The sequence below is a fragment of the Acartia tonsa genome, chromosome 2, assembly GCF_053477335.1.
Source record: "Acartia tonsa isolate MP-2025a chromosome 2, ASM5347733v1, whole genome shotgun sequence".
Taxonomy (NCBI): Eukaryota; Metazoa; Arthropoda; class Copepoda; order Calanoida; family Acartiidae; genus Acartia; species Acartia tonsa.
The window spans coordinates 46,213,235-46,233,866 of NC_137261.1; the positions used below are offsets into that span (position 1 = coordinate 46,213,235).

Here is a 20,632-nt window from a genome sequence, read left to right on the forward strand (position 1 = left end):
TTGTTCTTGTTTATCGCTTACTATTTTTTATTAAAAGCGAAGTTTTTCTATAATTAGAGTCGGTCCGTCAGTCTGTCCGTAAAGGATATCTCTTATCGATAATTTAGGCATGTTATAATTGTCCTGTCAATTTCAAACTTGGCTTGGTGATTTCTGTTATATTCTAGCCACAGCCAGCTACAAGTTTCACTTTATTAGAGTACATGATATTCTGGTGTAAGATCCAAGTAATGATAAAACATTGTTCTGTCATAAAATTTTAATATCGCAAAGAGGCATTAGCAGGTTTTTCTAAAATAATTTTAGATTGTGGAGTTATAAATTTGTTACAGCAATAATTAAATTCAAACTATAATATATTTAAGTTTATTATTTCTTATATAACCTACTTTAATTTCCATCTACATGCATAATATTTAGTGGGTATGGAGTAGGTAATTAAAATAAAATGCACATTAGATTTATAAAAAGGAGAATATTGTACACATTATAAGCTTGTTTTTAAATCTTTGATAAAAATAACTTGAAATGAAAATTAGTGTTTTACTCTTTTTAAAACATAAATTCATACATAACCATTTAATGGCTGTTTCTTTGTTACAACAAATTTAAACAACAAACTCTTCAAAAAGGAATATAATCATCTTTCCAGTGGTTTCTTTGAGGGATTTATCAATTTTCAACCCTTCTGCTCAAAAATACTTTTCCTTTGGAAGAAAGATAATTTAACATGAACTCTGACAATAACTGAGTATGATGAGAATGCTTTGGTCGAGAAACAGTAACATACACACAAAAAAATGGTTGTCTTTTAGACATTTCTCAAAATGCTGAAAGTCAAAAATAGATAAATTGCTGATTTAGTTTGTTATTTTGCATGATAACCCTGTATGCAAGTATGAAAGGTAATGGATGTTCGTTTGTACGTGTGTGTGTATCTGTGTGTGTGTGTGTGTGTGCACCAGTTTAAAAGAGTTTAAAACTCTCTTTGTGCATCTTTTACACAAAAACAAAAACATAAAATTATATAACATTTAATTTACTCTTTAAATTTGCGAACAATATAAGTTTGAAGGTCACAAATTTATTTAAAATTGGTTTTGTTTATAGAAAAGGAGAATTTTCTTATCTTCACCAAGACAAATCAAATAAAAGTATATAAAAAGAGATTAACAAAAAAAGGATGAATATATAAAATTCATATTTTGTTTGTGAGTTAACCTCTTATATTTTTCTCTAAATTATGAATTGGGAACTTTCTGGTAACAATTTTGATACCTTCACTTGCAAGATGATCTGTAACTATATATATGTAAATAAAAGATAGAAATAAACTTATTAGCGTCGTGATGTTATAATCTTTATTTTGTACAGTCATTTTGTAAACTATAAATAAACAATCAAATGATCTTCTTTTTTAAAGCAAGGATAACTATTTGAAGAGTAGAAGGGCAGTAATATGAAATTAAATAAAAGAGAATTTAGCTAAATAGGTAGGTAAATTAAATGTTTAAAAAAAAAAAACAATTTATTCAATAAAATGCAAATGTTCATTTCTAATTTACAAATATATAAAATTGAAAATGAAATACCTAAATAAAATATTTTAATAGAATTCATGTTTTTCTTTATTTTTAGGTAAGATAAGAAGAACCAAAAGAGTGTGTAGCTTTTAATCAAAATAATCTCAACATATAATTCTATTTATGTAGAATAAATACTATTTAACAGAATAACTCAGCTCCTAATAATGGGTCAACATATGTTAGAAGTGAGTAATTTGATCGTGATAACAGAAATTATTTCTATCCTTTGTTTAGTAGATAGATAGATAAATAGGTGGATAGATAATAGATATTGATAAATAGATAGACAGAAAGACATAAATTATAAAAACTTGCATTATCTAAAATTGGCATGATGCCCTATTTGTCTTTCTCTTACAGTTAAGATTATGCACTATGTCAAAAACAAATTTATTACAAAATCTTTTTGTTATAAATTCTTGCTTTTGATAAGGTATAATGCTTTTCTATCGAACGATCAGTTTTTAGCAGGGATCTAAAGGGATAAGTCAATGGCCGATAAATTGGTGTACATCCCCAATGATGATTTACAAAATTTCTCCTTTTAAAGATAAAAATCAGTGTTTGGCCCTTCTTAAAATTTGACAATTAATCAAGTATAATTATCCATTTTTAGCTATAAGAAATTCACAAAATTTTCATAATTATCAAACAGTTCTTTTATGCCCATATATAAAAATAATAATTTTAGCATGCTATATAAATATTTTTTTTTAATTTAACACTCTTTCGAATGACCTATGTTCTTGGTCCAATAGTATAAATTACATCTTGGTCAAAAGCTACTTTGCAGTGTAATGTTTTTTTTATAAAAACGACTTTAGAACTCGTCCTTAAAGTTTTGTAATCGTGATTTGGTAGTAAGGAGTAGGCAGTCCATTCGTTTTGCTATATTTCCACCTTGTTAACTGTAAAGCTTCTCTATAACTAACTTATATATTATCATTTTCTTTAAATTCATTTATCTATTTTAATGAGTGGCGTTCACAGCTATTTACCAGGGGGTTGTGAAAACAATAAGGGAGGAAAAATTATTAAAGTAAAAAAGTAGCAGGGGCGGGAGGTAAATAACTTACACGGGAAATATTAAAACAGCCAAGTCACTACAAAATAAAAGAGAGCAATTTGCTAGCAGACGAAAAAGGTCCCTAGCACTGGAACCAGTTAATTGACTGGTTTATACATCTATACTTATACATTTATTTCTTAAGCTTTGAAAATTAACAGTCTTGTTGTCATTTTAGTCTTTTCATTATCTTATTTAGTATGAAAGGTTATATTGATAAAAACTTCTTACTCATCAATGCTTGTCCTTGTTTTTGCCTTGTTATTGGCTCTACTACCTCTACTACATGATGACATCAATATCCTTGTTTTTTCCTGCCTTATTTTAACTATGCTACCCTTGCTCTTTTGCTACCCTTCTCTACATATGGTTAAAAAAGTCATCATCAGAAGTAAGGACGGAGATAGTTCAAAATAAATGGTTTAAAATTTTAAGTTTTAAACTTGTGAATATAAATTCTAAAATTCTAAAAAAAAGTGTCAAAGCAAATAAACAGAAGGATAGACGAAAAATATGACTTATTTTTGGTTTTTTGACACACAAGTCTAGGGAATCTACACAAAAAATCAGATGGAAATCTTAAAATTTTGCTGCTACCAAAAGTTAAATGAAAACGTTCTCTTATTCGTTGATTAAAAACTATTAATCTACAGAAGCGTAACTTTGTTTATCATCATCGGGAATATTCATTATTTATCGTTCATTGTCTTATCCCTTACGGTCCCTTAGACTTCAATAGTATAAAAAAAATTTAGCCAACGAATAGGATAACGTGGGTAACAGTGTAATTTACAATTCAATGTCCCCTTCCCCCCAGAAAAAAATAAATGATATATTCCAAATTGTCTCTTTTCTATCTTTTGTTTTCCTTTATATGTGTCCCTGTCTATGGGATGGAGAATCATAATTGCGGAAATAGAATCATGTGTAGATACCTTCAATACAACACAAATGTATTGGCAAAATAGCCATAAATATAAATATTTATATTAATTTTTAAGTAAGCAGGAAAGAAAGGAAAAATTTGATAAAAAGAATAACAATCCTCTGATACAAATAGTGAAAAAGAATTTTTGGTAGAAAATCTAAAAAGAATATTTAACCCACGTATATGGATTATTTTGATTACGATAAAAATCATTTGTTAAAGTTAAAAAAAAAATTATAGTTTTATATTAAATAAACCTCTTATAATCAGTTTTAGATTTTACGTTTATTATTTCTCACAAATACCCTCACCAAAAAGGAGTTATTAATATCACTCAGATTAAAAAATTAGATTTTGCTAAAACAAAAATTTGTATTATATGATATGGTATGTAAGAACACTCGGGAATTAAAGTATATCATTTTTGAATTACACGAAGCCTACGGGCTTTCCCACCTCCTTTCTTCCGAGCTGGGGGCGTAAGCGTTGTCCCCCTCCTCCTCCATCTAATATTTTTTTCGTGCAAGGGGCGGGATATATCCCCCCTGGAAGCTAATTGAAACAGATTGTTCATTTGTTTATTTTTTAAAAGCAAAGCTTTTCTACAATTAGAGTCAGTCCGTCAGCCCGTACGTCCGTACGTCACAGACAGTTAGCTCTATTCGTTAAACAGGTTAGAATTGTCCTATCGATTCCAAACTTTACATGATGATTCCTGTAGTAGTAGTGTAATACCAGAATGTCCGTACGTCCATTTTAAACATATCGATTTTTAACTTTTTTGACAACAAATTTTTGTATTTTAAAATTATCCGATTCTTTTGATTTTTTTAAAACTGATTCCTATCACAACAAGGTACAATGTTAGAAGCGAAGGGTCTCTATAAACAAGTCCTAAAAATGTAAGTATGTCCTTAAACAGTAACATCTATTTATTCAGTTTTGCAACAAATTTACTTACAATATTGTTTGTACTTTGTACTGATGCATTAATATTCTTCTAATTCAGTTCTGACAATCTACAAGTGTTAATGTTCGTTTGTCCTTCCAATTCAGAGCTTCGCTTTTATGGATGTTGTCATCCTCGTTTTTCTTTTGTAGTATAATAACTACATTTTTAGTGAAGTGTAGGTTCTAATTGAAATAAAGTACAAGATTTCTCAAATTTTACAAGCGTTCAAAATTGTAGGATATCTTTGATAAATTTGCAAATAAATCAATCTGACAAGCATTAAGTTACGTCTTTTTGAAGCGGTTATAAAGCGGCTTAAAACCAATCGGACAGCCATGGATGTGCTACTATAATGCTTGGATTGTTGTCATGAAAAATCAGAATTCTAGCTTTAATAGTTTCTGAGTAAATTTCATTTCCCCCATAGCGTTACGTACTGACGGACGGACGGACATAGTGAATTATAGAAAGCTTTGCTACTAAAAATATGTGCAACATGATTGCAATTTCTAGTTGAAAGTTGTGCTAAATTTCCCCCGCTAGTTTTATAATTGAATAAAAATGATGCTAATTTGTTAATTTTGGCATCAAGTTGTAGCTATTCTAAAAACTAACTTTTTTCATAAAAAAAATTTCATTAAATGATTAAGATTATTTTAAACTTATTACTTGAACAGTCATTTTTTGTTGAGACATACTTTCTTTATCTAAATACTAGCGGCTACGCCCCTAGGGGCCTCTAGGGGCACTTGAGAAGGGGAAAGTCGAATTGGATAACCCAATTTATTATTTTAAATTTTAAAAGAAAAAAAAATTTTAATTTTAGTTAAAAAACTAAAAGGGTGGTACCCTCCCCCAAAATAGCTATAAACCTTCCCGGGACCAATCAGAAGCTAACCTGTTAAGGAGTTCCCGATTAGTTCAGCGGTTAGCGAGATCCTTTGGTACAAACATATATCATGTTACTTTATTATAAGAATATATAGAAAGATCTTCTAAACACTGGACCAATTTGGTTTTCATTTTTGTAGGTCCAGGAAAGGTTGATTGCTACCCTAAAGAAAACGCTAGAAAATGTCACTTCCCCCCAAAAAATCGAATATCCAATATACAAAATCTAAACATAAGTTTAAATTTATTTTCTGAAAAAAAAATTTTAATGAAAATATTATAAGCTAAAATCTTAAGTGCATTTTAAATTCTTTTTGTAAAGATTTATTTTGTATAAGTATACCCATTTGAAAGAAGAATAGATGAACGGTGGTTTATTTATAGGTTACACAGTATTTTATTCATGTAACAAAGAAAAAGAAAATAAGCATATTGAAAAAACGTGTAATATCTTCTAATGAAATTCATAAGAGTTATTTCCGCCCGATTATAACCAATCCTGGCATATTGAAAAAATATGTATAGCATCGTATTACAGACAATTTTTTACGAATATTAAAATAAAAGTCATAAAATTATTTCCAATTTTGTTAGCCCGGACCATAACTGGTGTTAATCTGATAAGTTTTCATTTTAATATCCGCGGAAAGCTGTCTATGATATGATGCGATTAGTAACTATTTTTCTTTTTGCCTAACATAATATGAATGGCTGTTTAATAAACCGATATCTTTACTGTTGAATATGAACACATTGTAAAAGGATGTTATGTTACACTTTTGGTCTTGAGCAATATTTTTAGCTTGACCTTAGGTTCATATTAGTTTGAAACGTGCTAGACTTGTTATCAATCTTTAAACTCCTCAGCAGCAGAGATCTAAAGGGATAAGACAATGGCCGATATATTGATGTATTCAACAATGATGATACACTAATTTATTCCTTCTGTAGATTAAAATTAGTCCTTGAAACGGTTGAACACTCAACTTAATGCAGCAACCAATGATAATCAGAAAAGTACCCAAAGTTGTTAAGCCGACGAATAATAAAATGTTATTATAAAACTTTGGGACTAGTGTAATAAACTGCCCATTGTTTCCTCTCTCTATGCGTTCTATCATTTTTAGGGGGTGTTAAAATTTTAAAAATAGCAATTGGGGGTGGTTGGTAATTAAAGTTTACAGTTTTAGTTTTAGGGCTAAAATTGTTTTACATATATTTTTTTTATTAGAGGGGAGGGTAATATATTTGACAACTCTTCCATTGACGTCCTTGCATTTTCGGTTATGAATTAGTTAATAATATACTGCTTATTTAGTTATTTAGATACAATACCTACCAAAAATATCTAAACTATTTCAACCTGAATGATTCTTAGTCAAATAGGCATCCTGCCAAATAGCCTAAAACCTGCCTGGACTTAAATTAAAATTCCCACAAACAAAAATGAGTACTTATTTAAATTAATCTCTAATATCTCCTAATAGTTCATTATTTTAATTCAATTTTTGCTGGTTATAAATAATCATATTTGTTAAACATAAAACTATGATTTATAATCTTACTTCTGGTTTGAAGAAAAAATTCTAGAATCAATGTCCTATTTTAAATTTAATTGATTCTTGTGAATAAAATGCAATTGTTATAAAGTAACAATTATTATTCTACATTCCATAGGCAATTAGAAATACATAGATAGATAGTATGATACAATTAGACTGATAGATAGATAGTTAGATGGATGGATAGACAATCAGATGTATTGTTTCATATAATTTAATACTTAGCTTCCGATATCTTAACTGACAATACACCCAGGGATACAGGGATATCTTAACTGACAATACACCCAGCGATACAGGGATATCTTAACTGACAATACACCCAGGCATACAAAGATATCTTAACTGACAATACACCCAGGGATATCTTAACTGACAATACACCCAAGGATACAGGGATATCTTAACTGACAATACACCCAGAGATACAGGGATATCTTAACTGACAATACAACCAGGGATACAGGTATATCTTAACTGACAATACACCCAAGGATACAGAAATATCTTAACTGACAATACACCCAGGGATACAGGGATATCTTAACTGACAATACACCCAGGGATACAGGGATATCTTAACTGACATTACACCCAGGCATACAGGGATATCTTAACTGACAATACACCCAGGCATACAGGAATATCTTTACTGACAATACACCCAAGGATACAGGGATATCTTAACTGACAATACACCCAAGGATACAGGGATATCTTAACTGACAATACTCCCAGGGAAACAGGGATATCTTAACTGACAATACACCCAGGGATACAGGGATATCTTAACTGACAATACACCCAGGGATACAGGTATATCTTAACTGACATTACACCCAGGGATACAGGAATATCTTAACTGACAATACACCCAGGGATACAGGGATATCTTAACTGACAATACACCCAGGGATACAGGGATATCTTAACTGACAATACACCCAGGGATACAGGGATATCTTAACTGACAATACACCCAGGGATACAGGAATATCTTAACTGACAATACACCCAGGCATACAGGAATATCTTAACTGACAATACACCCAGGGATACAGGGATATCTTAACTGACAATACACCCAAGGATACAGGGATATCTTAACTGACAATACACCCAGGGATACAGGGATATCTTAACTGACAATACACCCAGGCATACAGGGATATCTTAACTGACAATACACCCAGGGATACAGGGATATCTTAACTGACAATACACCCAGGCATACAGGGATATCTTAACTGACAATACACCCAGGGATACAGGGATATCTTAGCTTACAATACACCCAGGGATACAGGGATATCTTAACTGACAATACACCCAGGCATACAGGAATATCTTAACTGACAATACACCCAGGGATACAGGGATATCTTAACTGACAATACACCCAGGGATACAGGGATATCTTAACTGACAATACACCCAGGGATACAGGAATATCTTAACTGACAATACACCCAGGCATACAGGAATATCTTAACTGACAATACACCCAGGGATACAGGGATATCTTAACTGACAATACACCCAAGGATACAGGAATATCTTAACTGACAATACACCCAGGGATACAGGGATATCTTAACTGACAATACACCCAGGGATACAGGGATATCTTAACTGACAATACACCCAGGGATACAGGAATATCTTAACTGACAATACACCCAGGCATACAGGGATATCTTAACTGACAATACACCCAGGGATACAGGGATATCTTAGCTTACAATACACCCAGGGATACAGGGTTATCTTAACTGACAATACACCCAGGCATACAGGAATATCTTAACTGACAATACACCCAGGGATACAGGGATATCTTAACTGACAATACACCCAGGGATAAAGGGATATCTTAACTGACAATACACCCAGGCATACAGGGATATCTTAACTGACAATACACCCAGGCATACAGGAATATCTTAACTGACAATACACCCAGGCATACAGGGATATCTTAACTGACAATACACCCAGGGATACAGGGATATCTTAGCTTACAATACACCCAGGGATACAGGGTTATCTTAACTGACAATACACCCAGGGATACAGGAATATCTTTACTGACAATACACCCAGGGATACAGGGATATCTTAACTGACAATACACCCAGGGATACATGGATATCTTAACTGACAATACACCCAGGCATACAGGGATATCTTAACTGACAATACACCCAGGCATACAGGAATATCTTAACTGACAATACACCCAGGCATACAGGGATATCTTAACTGACAATACACCCAGGGATACAGGGATATCTTAGCTTACAATACACCCAGGGATACAGGGTTATCTTAACTGACAATACACCCAGGGATACAGGAATATCTTTACTGACAATACACCCAGGGATACAGGGATATCTTAACTGACAATACACCCAGGGATACATGGATATCTTAACTGACAATACACCCAGGGATACAGGAATATCTTAACTGACAATACACCCAGGCATACAGGAATATCTTAACTGACAATACACCCAGGCATACAGGAATATCTTAACTGACAATACACCCAGGCATACATGGATCGCATAACTGATGATTAAGTAATACTTCCTTAAATTCTTATCTATGCAATTGCAATAGTCTTGAGTTGTATATCAGAACAACAAGTCTAGTCAGGTATAATATAATAATGAGTATAAAACGAAAGTTCCAGCTTCAAACAAACATACAGGCTTCCTATTACTTTATTATATAGGACTAGCGGATACGCCCCTACCATATAGGGGATCTGTATTCAAAGTGCCAGAAAATGGTCATAAAAAAACCATCCATAGACTTTAATTTGAAATAATTCGACATAAAAAAAGAGAACCAGATCGATTCAGTAGTTAATGAAATCATAAGCTTCAGATAAAAAAAAAACCAAATACTTTATTACATAGGATAATACTAATGTGTTATACAATTTTTAAAAAAAGAATTATAAGTTAGTTTAAATTTTGAATAAGAAATCAATAAACTTTATGCAGAGTTATAATTATTTGCTCACAAACCTTTGAATGGCAAAATCAACGAGAATATCCTATTCAATTCATTTTGACCCCCATAGTAAAAAATTGGTAATAAAATAAATAGATATTATAATATTAGAAAAATAACGTGCTTAACCATAGAAGCACATTGATTTTATTTTACACGGAAAAACTGACTATTAGACTCAGCTTCATAAAGTAGCATAGAAAATAAAAATAAGAAACTGGTTGTCAAAAATCCTTTTTAAAATTTAGGTTTACTTAATTTTGTATAAAACATTTTAATATGTTTTTAAAAGGTTTTTTAAATAAGTGTTCGATTTCAAGGTGGGGGGGGGGCCCGGGGGGGGGGGAGAGTTGGTTGATGTTTTAAATCCTGTATTGGAAAATGTTTGAATGAAAGCTAGCAGCTGAAAAGTTTAATTGGAATATTAATAACTTTGAAACAAATAATCAAAATATCCAATATACCACACATAAGGATATAGAATTCAGATAAGAGAATATGTAGAGGATTAATATATTAAAGTAGTAAGTTTTTTTTTATCTGTAGCTTAAGATTTCAATAGCTACTGAACCGATTGAGTTCTCCATTTTAGGGAAGCTTCACCTATGTTCTTGGAATGGTTTTAGACTATTTATTCTGCCCTTAACTGTCTCTTAAAATACAAAGGCTCCAGATGCAAGGGTTGAAACCTATAGTTATTATATAAAGTAGTAAGCTTTTTATGTCTTTTAACTGCTGAACCAATATCTCCTTCATGGTTAAAAACCATGATGATACAGATTTAAAATCAAAATGAGGATCAATAGAAAACTTTTTGATCATGACTCTGAACAAGGATCTCAAAGGGCTGAAGGGGTAATAGCCCCTACCCAATAAAATATTTGTTATTTAAATAAAGTACATAATATACATATATTCCCCCTCCCAATCTCCTAGCAAATTTGGCTTAGGCATCCCCAACATTAAATTTATAATAATAGATGATCTAATTAAACATTAATTTTTTGTAGGTATGTCATAGCATTGGGTATCAAAGAACAGCCAACCCGCGGCATTATGGCGGTAAATTATGGCGTGTCTGCTTGCTGTCTGGTAGATGTCGAGTTCGATTCTGGTCCACATCACGTCATACAAGAGGCGTTAAAAATTGCAATTGAATTTCTATCGGCAAAAGTTTGCCAGTCTAAATGAAAATTTAGTTTAAATTTATTTTAGCTCGTAAGTTTGAAAAATAATTTCAAAGTGTTTGTTAGGAATTGTATGTCTTTACACGAAAAGACCTTAATTTTTTTTCATGAAAAGTAATGATGTTTTTTTTATTTTTTTTTATCATAGCTGGAAAGCTCTATAATAACTCTTAACTCTATTCCCAGCTTTGTATTGAATATGAATGAAATGAAATACATGAAAACCAAAACTTTAAACCAGATTTTAATTCTATGATGATGAAACATTCCTTTTACAATCCTTGTTAGACTTTAATTTGAAAAGTTTTATAGTAAAAGTTTGATAAAAATATGCTACATCAGTGGTATTAGTACAGCTATGAATAGAGTTTAAAACATATAAGACAATTTATTCGATCAATATAGACTAGACAATGTCTTTGTGAATATTTCTTTTTCTCAATTAAAAGTATTCTTAATAGAAAAATGTAGTTTTATATTTTTAAATCTTTAGAATTAGAGCTTAACATTAGTTTAAATATCTAGGAGTGTAGAATTAATATTTATTTATCGCATCATATTATATACATCTTTCAAGGAATTTAAGATGAAAAAAATAAGATTAACCAGCCTAGGCCCTCTGCCGCTAGGGTTATAATTATTGTAATAATGATTTTACATTTAAGTATTTGTGGGAAATTGTCTGTAATACGATGCCATACATGATTTTTCAGTATATATGGTAACAGGTTTTAATCCAGTGGACATTAATCGGGGTCAACTGAAAAAAGAGATTTAATTACAACTAAGGATGAAAAATTTCATAAGACTTAATAGGAAGGTTTAAAACCAGAATATCTTTTTTGTTAAAATGATTTATTTTTATAAAAAAAATCATACATAATGAAATAAGTAAAATACGAAATAAAAATTAGATATGTGTTAGTAGGTTAAGGGTTAGCTGTTATACATATAAAATATCAATAACTAACATAAAGACTAACTACACAATTTAATTAATAATGTTTAAATTGGTTTGGTGTTTCAGTTTGTTAGAGTTGGTTGGTTTGATTGATAGCAAGCAGTTTGGGCAGGAGTAGATTATGGAGTTGGGGGGTCCCAGTTTCAGCTTACTGGGCTCTTTTGGGGTCTTACAAAATTGATGAAAAGTCAAAATCGTAAGGCAGTCCTATAATAATAAAGACTGCAAAGGTTCTTGTCAAAGATTTCTTAAAATTCACAAAAAGTGACCTGCCCCTTGACATATGCAGGTAAAAATAACCCCATGATATGGGGGAGAATGCACCAGAATAAAAGGGAAATGTATTTCCCTTATCACACACAATAAATAGAATAGTAATAAAACACAGACATCACGCGGGAAAAAGAGGTAGAACAGGTGTAGCAGAAGGGGTGATGACAGGAGTTGGAGGGGAGGGAGGTAGGTGAAACTGTTGTTGATAAGGCGGGATTACTAGCGGCCATCTCGTCTCGGCTTGGTTTTAGATTTCAAAACAATATTTCCAGCACAATAAATGGATATATAATAACCGAAAAAAACTTGATATCTTAACATACTTAATTAATATCTTTAAAATAGGTATTTATAATGGCCTATTTTTATCTTTGAACAAAATTGTCTTATTGTCTAAATACATATTCCTAAATTGTTAAACTAATAAAGTTTGAAATAAAATACTATTAATTTGATTTTTATGGCACATGTACGTTATAAGATTAAAAAATTTTTTGCATTGCATATCCTGTACAGTTAAGGATTATATAAAGCATTCTAACTTTGGGGGGGGGGGGGTGATATAATTAAATAATCAATTTTAGACTACTCAGGTCAGAAATATGTTTTGTAACAGTCAGTTGACCTTGCCCATGACTTAAGGGTTTATTACTATGCACAGTAAGACTTTCAAACAAAAGTTCGTCCAATCAAGTCTTTTTCCCTTATCATAAAAAGATAAAACGGATTGAGTTCTCCATTTAAATGCAACTTCACTTAGGTCCCAGGATAGTTTTGGATATGATTTTTGATTGATTTAGGCGATTTTCTATTTCACTTGTACACCATTAGAATACAGAGCCCGTAGATGCAAGGGATGCAGCCGCTATTTTATTATCAATGTTACTACGCTTGCCATATTGTAATTACAGAAAATGAGTTCTTAAGTACCAATTACGAATCAATGAATTGTTATAATAATTCAAAAGTTTCAAATAGCCTAAAAAAAACTTACCGACTGCTGCCACTAATTGTAAAAAAGCTTTTCATTTCACAAATATTACTTATTTATCATTCTCTATATAAAGTACACATTTAGATTAAAGCAGATTTATCTTTTTTATTCTTTACAGAACCTCCCACCCACTTGTTTTAGCCCATAGAGATTATTAGAGTTGCTAAATATATACTTTTTATTCTTTTCAGAACCTCCCACCCACTTGTTTAAGCCAATAGAGATTATTGGAGTGGCTAATTATTTATCTTTTTATTCTTTACAGAACCTCCCCCCCCCCCCACTTGTTTTAGCCAATAGAGATTATTAGAGTAATAAATATGTATCTTTTTATTCTTTACAGAACCTCCCACCCACTTGTCTTAGCTAATAGAAATTATTAGAGTGACTAATTAATTATCTTTTTATTCTTTAAAGAAGCTCCCACCCACTTGTTTTAGCCAATAGAGATTATTAGAGTGACAAATTATTCATCTTTCTATTCTTTACAGGACCTCCCACCCACTTGTTTTAGCAAATAGAGATCATTTAGAGTGACAAATTATTTATCTTTTTATTCTTTACAGAACCTCCCACCCACTTGTTTTAGCCAATAGAGATTATTAGAGTGACAAATTATTTATCTTTTTATTCTTTACAGAACCCCCCACCCACTTGTTTTAGCCAATAGAGATTATTAGAGTAGCTAAATATGTATCTTTTTATTCTTTACAGAACCTCCCACCCACTTGTTTTAGCCAATAGAGATTATTAGAGTAGCTAAATATGTATCTTTTTATTCTTTACAGAACCTCCCACCCACTTGCTTTAGCTAATAGAGATTATTAGAGTGGCTAGATATGTATATATTATTATTCTTTACAGAACCTCCCACCCACTTGCTTTAGCTAATAGAGATTATTAGAGTGGCTAGATATGTATATATTATTATTCTTTACAGAACCTCCCACCCACGTGTTTTAGCCAATAGAGATTATTAGAGTGGCTAGATATGTATATATTATTATTTTTTACAGAACCTCCCACCCACTTGCTTTAGCTAATAGAGATTATTAGAGTGGCTAGATATGTATATATTATTATTCTTTACAGAACCTCTCACCCACGTGTTTTAGCCAATAGAGATTATTAGAGTGGCTAGATATGTATATTTTTATTCTTTACAGAACCTCTAACCCACTAAATTTAGCCAATAGAGATTATTAGAGTGGCTAAATACATATATACTTTTTATTTTTAGAAGCCTCCCACCCACTTGTCTTAACCAATAGAGATTATTAGAGTTACTAAATATATACTTTTTATTCTTTACAGAACCTCCCACCCACTTGTTTCAGCCAATAAAGATTATTAGAGTGGCTAAGTATGTATCCTTTTTATTCTTCACAGAACATCCCACCCAATTGTTTTATCCAATAGAGATTATTAGAGTAGCTAAATATGTATCTTTTTACTCTTTACAGAACCTCCCACCCACTTGTTTGAACCAATAGAGATTATTAGAGTGGCTAAATATATATCTTTTTATTTTTACAAATCCTCTCACCCATGTGTTTTAGCTAATAGAGATTATTAGAGTAGGTAAATATGTATCTTTTTATTCTATACAGAACCTCCCCCCCCCCCACACTTGTTTTAGCCAATAGAGATTATTAGAGTGGCTAAATATATACTTTTTATTCTTAGATCCTCCCACTCACTTGTTTTAGCCAATAGAGATTATTAGAGTGGCTAGATTTTTGCCATTTTGACCCCCCCCCCCCCACAAAAAAAAGTTCAGCTAAAAATCAAGGTCAAATTCAACTTCCAACCACCTAAAATTCCCCTAGAGACCTATAGGGACGAAGCTGCTAGTAAAAAAAATTACAAACATAGGAAGAACAAACACACAGCCATACCCAATTTGTTACATTTGTCTGCGGATTTATATATCAGGGCTCAGCAGGCACACGTCATCCGCCTGTAAACCTCAGGGAAATTGATCTTTTACAACTTTAAAAATAAGCTGGAAATCTATATCTGACCCAAATATGGCAATCCATCTTTTTTTAATTGCAATCATCCAAACAGGTTTACATTTAAAGCTTAGTTGGGGATGAAGTGCGGCTGCCGAGCCCTGCAATATCTTTTTAATGGTCTAGATATTAATAAAAGTCTTGATAGTAAATTTGTTATTCAAATGAATAGAATACAAAGTCATAAATCTAAAGCCTTTGGATAACTGTTTCTGATTTGCAGCTACTTTATCATCAACTAGTGGTAACGCCCCTAGCATAAAGAAACAGAACAGGGCTAGACTATAGGTTAATACCACCCAAAGACTTATATTAAAGATAAAATAGCCTAAAACTATCACTTAATCTATGTAAGAGAACCAAACCGGTTCTATATTTATTGAGATTTTAAGCGTAAGACAAAAAAACCTTATATGATTTATATAATAGGACTAGCGTCTTTGCCATTAGCCTAGAGGACTGTGTTTTAAAAAGTTCCAAAAAATACGTATATATAGTTTTTTTCTGATAAGTAATCTTTTGCTAAAGAAAAAATATTTTGTTGTTCAATGGTTCATTCCATGTTAAAAAAAAATGAATGATATAAGATAAAAGGGCAATGATTCAATTATTACAAAAATTTGTATTTCATTTTGTGATAATTGTTATTGATTTAAAATCAAAAGATTTTTTCAGCATTATAAAAAATATGTAACAAGAATAATTAATTCCATAAGTAAATGCAGCGATAACAAATTTACAGAATTACTATTTAGAAGCACAAAATTTTAAAACATTCGTTTCCTAGAATTTGAGATTAATTTTCAAATTCAAAGTGATAAGACAATTGCCGATAAATTGACGATTCGGATGATATGCAAAATAACACCTTCTGTAGATTACAATTAGTAGTTGAACGTTTGCACACTCAATTATTGAATTTTCATTGGTTGGTTCGTTACTAACCAATCAAAATTTAATAGTCCCCAAAGTTGTTGGTCCAACGAATAAGAAAATGTTATTATAAAACATTGTGGACTAGTAAAATAAGCAGCCCATTCTCGCCCTCCTCCCTGCCTTGCTATAAAAGACATATCTTCATATATTAACTTTGCTACTAAATTTTCTTTGATGCTTTTGGATATTGTCGTCTTAAACAAATGTTAGAATAGATAATTACCATATGTCTACTGTAAGGAAAACTATATTCTCTTTTATAATTAATGTAGATTACATTATTTTCTTTAATTAGCATTTTCCTGGTAAATTTTGTCTTCAAACATTTTCATTTTCTCTCTAAATTCCTTCATTCTCTTTGAAGATGCAAAAAAATACAAAAATGGTTTTATGTATAAAGTATCTCTATAACTTCTAGAATCCCTTACTTTAAAACTAAAAAGATTTTTTTGTTTCAGGATGAAAAGAAGAAGTGAGAATTGACGCCTCCCCCCCTCTCCCTCAATTCCCTCACACCCTCCACACAAAATTCCAGAGCACAAATTCCCATATCAACAATACCAGCACAGCAACAACAATGAATATTCTTCTGAGCACCTTCCTATTGGCTGTTATAGCAACATTTTCAGCCAATCCTGATGCCGCATTGCACAATCAGCATGACAAACGCAATGACGACCTTTACCAGAGCTTAGTCTTTAGCCATTATCTCAATAAGCAAGGCGTTGTCGGTGGAAATGGTTGGGGACCTGACAATGAATTTTATACCTCCAAGGATACAAATAGAAAGCGTGAAGTAGCTCCATCCCCAACTACGCGTGGACCCTACCATTATGTGACAACACCTGCTCCTTCCTATGATGAACCAGAGCCACATGGACAACCTGGCTTCCAGTATCCCTACTCTGCTCCTCACTACCCATATCAATATGAGCCTCCATTGAATGCTGCTGGATATGGAGTTACCCCTAAACCAGCCCTACCCTATGCACCAGTCACCCCTGCCTATCCTCAAACCCCTGCCAATCCTGCTGCCCTAAAAAGTCTTGCCCCCTATCACCACCATGCTCCGCCACCAGCTGCCCCCTATGCTCCCCCTGCAGCCTATCCTAATCAGTATAGCCCTGACTTTGGTTACAACTATAACCAACCCTACAATCAGATTTTTGATGGTGAACCTTTCCCACCTTCCCATCATGATGCTGCCTTTCCTGGTCATGGTTTCCACCATCCCATTCCTCATACACCCACCAGAAAACCAATCAGATTTGAAAGTGAACCCCATCACGCTCCATTGGCTCCAGTCCATCATGCTCCTATCCCTGCTGAGCCCCATCATGAAATAGCTCACCACACCCCTGCCCCCAAAGCTGCCACAGCCAGCCCTAAGCCTTTTATTCATCTTGGAAGCGGCTACCATCCCCAGTCAGCTATGTTCCATCATGAGGGTCCAGCTCACCCTGTTCACCATGCTGTAACCACTGCTGCACCTCTTGTCCATCATAACTTTGGCACCCCCAGCGGAGCTATCCATCATGCTGAAGTTGCCCCCCATCATGTTAGCCCTGCACCTCACCATGTCAGCCCAGTTCCCCATCATGTGACACCTGCTCCTCATTTTTTTGCCCCTGTACATCATGCTGTTACCCCCACCCCAGAGCCTCATCATGCAGCTCCAGTAACACCGGCAGCAGCTATCTTCCACCACGCTGTCAGCCCAGTAGCTGTCGCAGCTTCACCTGTCCCTCATCCTGATGTTGACTTTGTCCACCACAACCTTGGTCCCCAACAACATGCAGCCTTAGTCAAACCTACCACTCCAGCTCCTCTACACCATTTAGATCCTCAATCTTTTATCTTCACTCCTGCCCCAGTTCATGACAGGCCTCAACAGCCATTTGGATTTGCTGTTTCCCCACAGCCTGAACAGCCAGCTGCCTTTGCAGTCACACCAACACCTCCTCCTCAATCTCCTGTCCGCTCAACAATTCAACCTCAAGTTGAAGCTGTAAGATCATCCGGAGTCCACCGTGCTACACCAGTTCCCATCTTTGCTATACCTGGCGCCCTGCCTGCCAGTGTTACTGCTGCTCCATTCCAGCTAAACAGAAATCCTACAGCCGCCCCCTTCCAGCTTGGCGGCCAGCCTACACCTGCCCCCTTCCAGCTTGGTGGACAGCCTACACCTTCCCCCTTCCAGCTTAGACAGCCCCCGCCACCTGCCCCATCTCTACCTCCCCCATCCAGCAAGCAAGCTGCTCCTATTGGAAATAGGATTCCTCAAGATGTAAGTACAATTTATATTATTTATTCAAGGAAAGATGAAATTTTTTTTAAAACAATACAAAGAGCAGTTTTAAAATGTGAATATATATGTATATATATATAAAATTCATATACCTATTTAGATATTTAAAACTATTGATAAATTTAACAATTACTGCAAAATACAAAGTAAAAAAGAAGTTTGTATTATTGATGCGATTTATAGAGAACTAAACAATAACTTATTTTATCAAACCTTTACCACAACATTATTTTCCTTTAAAGCATACCAAATGATTTGTTTTAGTACAACGTAAAAAATTTATCTTATTTTAGGTCCGTAAAACCATGCCCAAGTCCGCCGCTTTGAAGCGCCTGTACGAGATTGCCGGCAATGACTGGGACTCTAGCGAGGGCATCCACAAGTCTCTGACCAAGGCAGCCAAGAACTTCAACTGCCCGGCGCCCGAGGGTCATTTCCCCGACCCCGAGGACTGCAGCGTATACTACCAGTGCGCCAACGGCTCGCCAAATCAATATCAATGCGATGCTGGCTTGAAATGGAATGTTGTGGTCAACCAGTGTGACTGGGAGGCCAACGTTGACTGTTCAGTCAACACTCGTCCCGTCAGATCTAGTGCCATTTATAGATATTATAATCAAGAAGTGAAGAAATAAATTGAAATTATCTTATCAGCTGGTAAAATGACTCCAAAGTGACCTGAACATTGATTGGTTTAAATTAAATTCATAGTTTAAATTGCTATTTTATATTTTGACAATCAAAGAAGTGAAAATAGTTTGAAAAAGCCATCAAAAACATTATTGTTCTTATCCCCCCAAGACCCCGAAATGATAAAAAAAAATCTGTGAAGCGGACATAAAAAAAAATCCGCCAAAACTGTCCTAAAAAGTGCTCTGAAATATTCCTCCTTATGAATCCAAAAGTGAAGCGTCAAGTTCACAAATTCATCCTTTTATTGTTCGTCATGTTATAGCTTTGTGTAAAATTATTGCTTCTAGTTAGATGCCAGGGATAGAGGGCTGGGTAATCTAAACAACAATTGAAATTGAAAAGAGTTGCCAATAATTTTAGCACAAGACAATTGTTTTTCAGAATTCTTTGCCTGTTCCTGTGTATTTTGTTTTTACAACGAAAATGAAGTTATAAGTTATTTTTTAGAAAAAAAATTAAGTCTAATAAAATAGGTTACATTTGAAAAGGTTTTTATGCATACATTTTATTTTTCATTTAAACTGTACTGTTCATCTTTTTCCTCAAATTCTTAAACATTTTCAATTAATTTAATCATTTAATTTAAGCTTTTCTAAAACAAAAACAAAAAATTTTTTGTAATCTTTTTGGGCATTTAAAAAAAGATTCCTATCATATAGAAATCTTTATGCCAAAAATTAAAATATCTAAATTATTTTATTTATTTATTTATTAAATATTTTTTTATAATCTTGTATAAAATGATTTATAAATGAAGTTGCAATGTAAATTTCATAAATAAATTGATTCTTAATAACCATGTTTTTTTTATTATTTTTAGAAAAATCAAGTATAGAATTGAAATACTATTTTCCACGAATATTAAAATAAAAATATAAGATTAAAGCCAGTTTTGTCAGACCGAGTAATGGTCAGGTCTTTTTATTAATACTAGCGGCTTCGCCCCTAGCCTTTAGGGGCTTTGCCCGAAGAGGTTTAATCATACCAATTTTTCGTATTTTAGATTTAAAAGAAAAATAAAAAAAAATATTTTTTAGGGGGGGGACATTTTTTTTGGGGGGGGGGTTAGTCGACCCCACTATTTTAATTTTAGTTTTAAAAAGAAAAAAAAATATTTTTTTGGGGGGGAGGGGTATTTTTCATTTTTTGGGGGGTTGGGGGTGTCCCACCCCCCAAAAATAGTTATAAACCTTCCCGGGACCTATGAGAAGCTACCCTGTAAAGGAGAACCCGATTGGTTCAGCGGTTAGCGA

The 20,632-nt window shown here is 33.2% G+C and overlaps 1 protein-coding gene across 1 annotated transcript in view; it reads left to right on the plus strand.

The window, feature by feature from the left end:
- The window catches only part of LOC145311994 (uncharacterized), a 137,573-nt gene extending 117,398 nt beyond the window's left edge, over positions 1-20,175 (plus strand). The window contains exons 2-3 of the mRNA XM_080151068.1: positions 16,837-18,665; positions 18,980-20,175. Of these exons, the coding sequence (XP_080007194.1) occupies positions 16,956-18,665; positions 18,980-19,321 (2,052 nt within the window). The 5' untranslated portion in view covers positions 16,837-16,955 and the 3' untranslated portion in view covers positions 19,322-20,175. The remainder of the gene's footprint in view (positions 1-16,836; positions 18,666-18,979) is intronic.
- Positions 20,176-20,632: the final 457 nt, after the last annotated feature.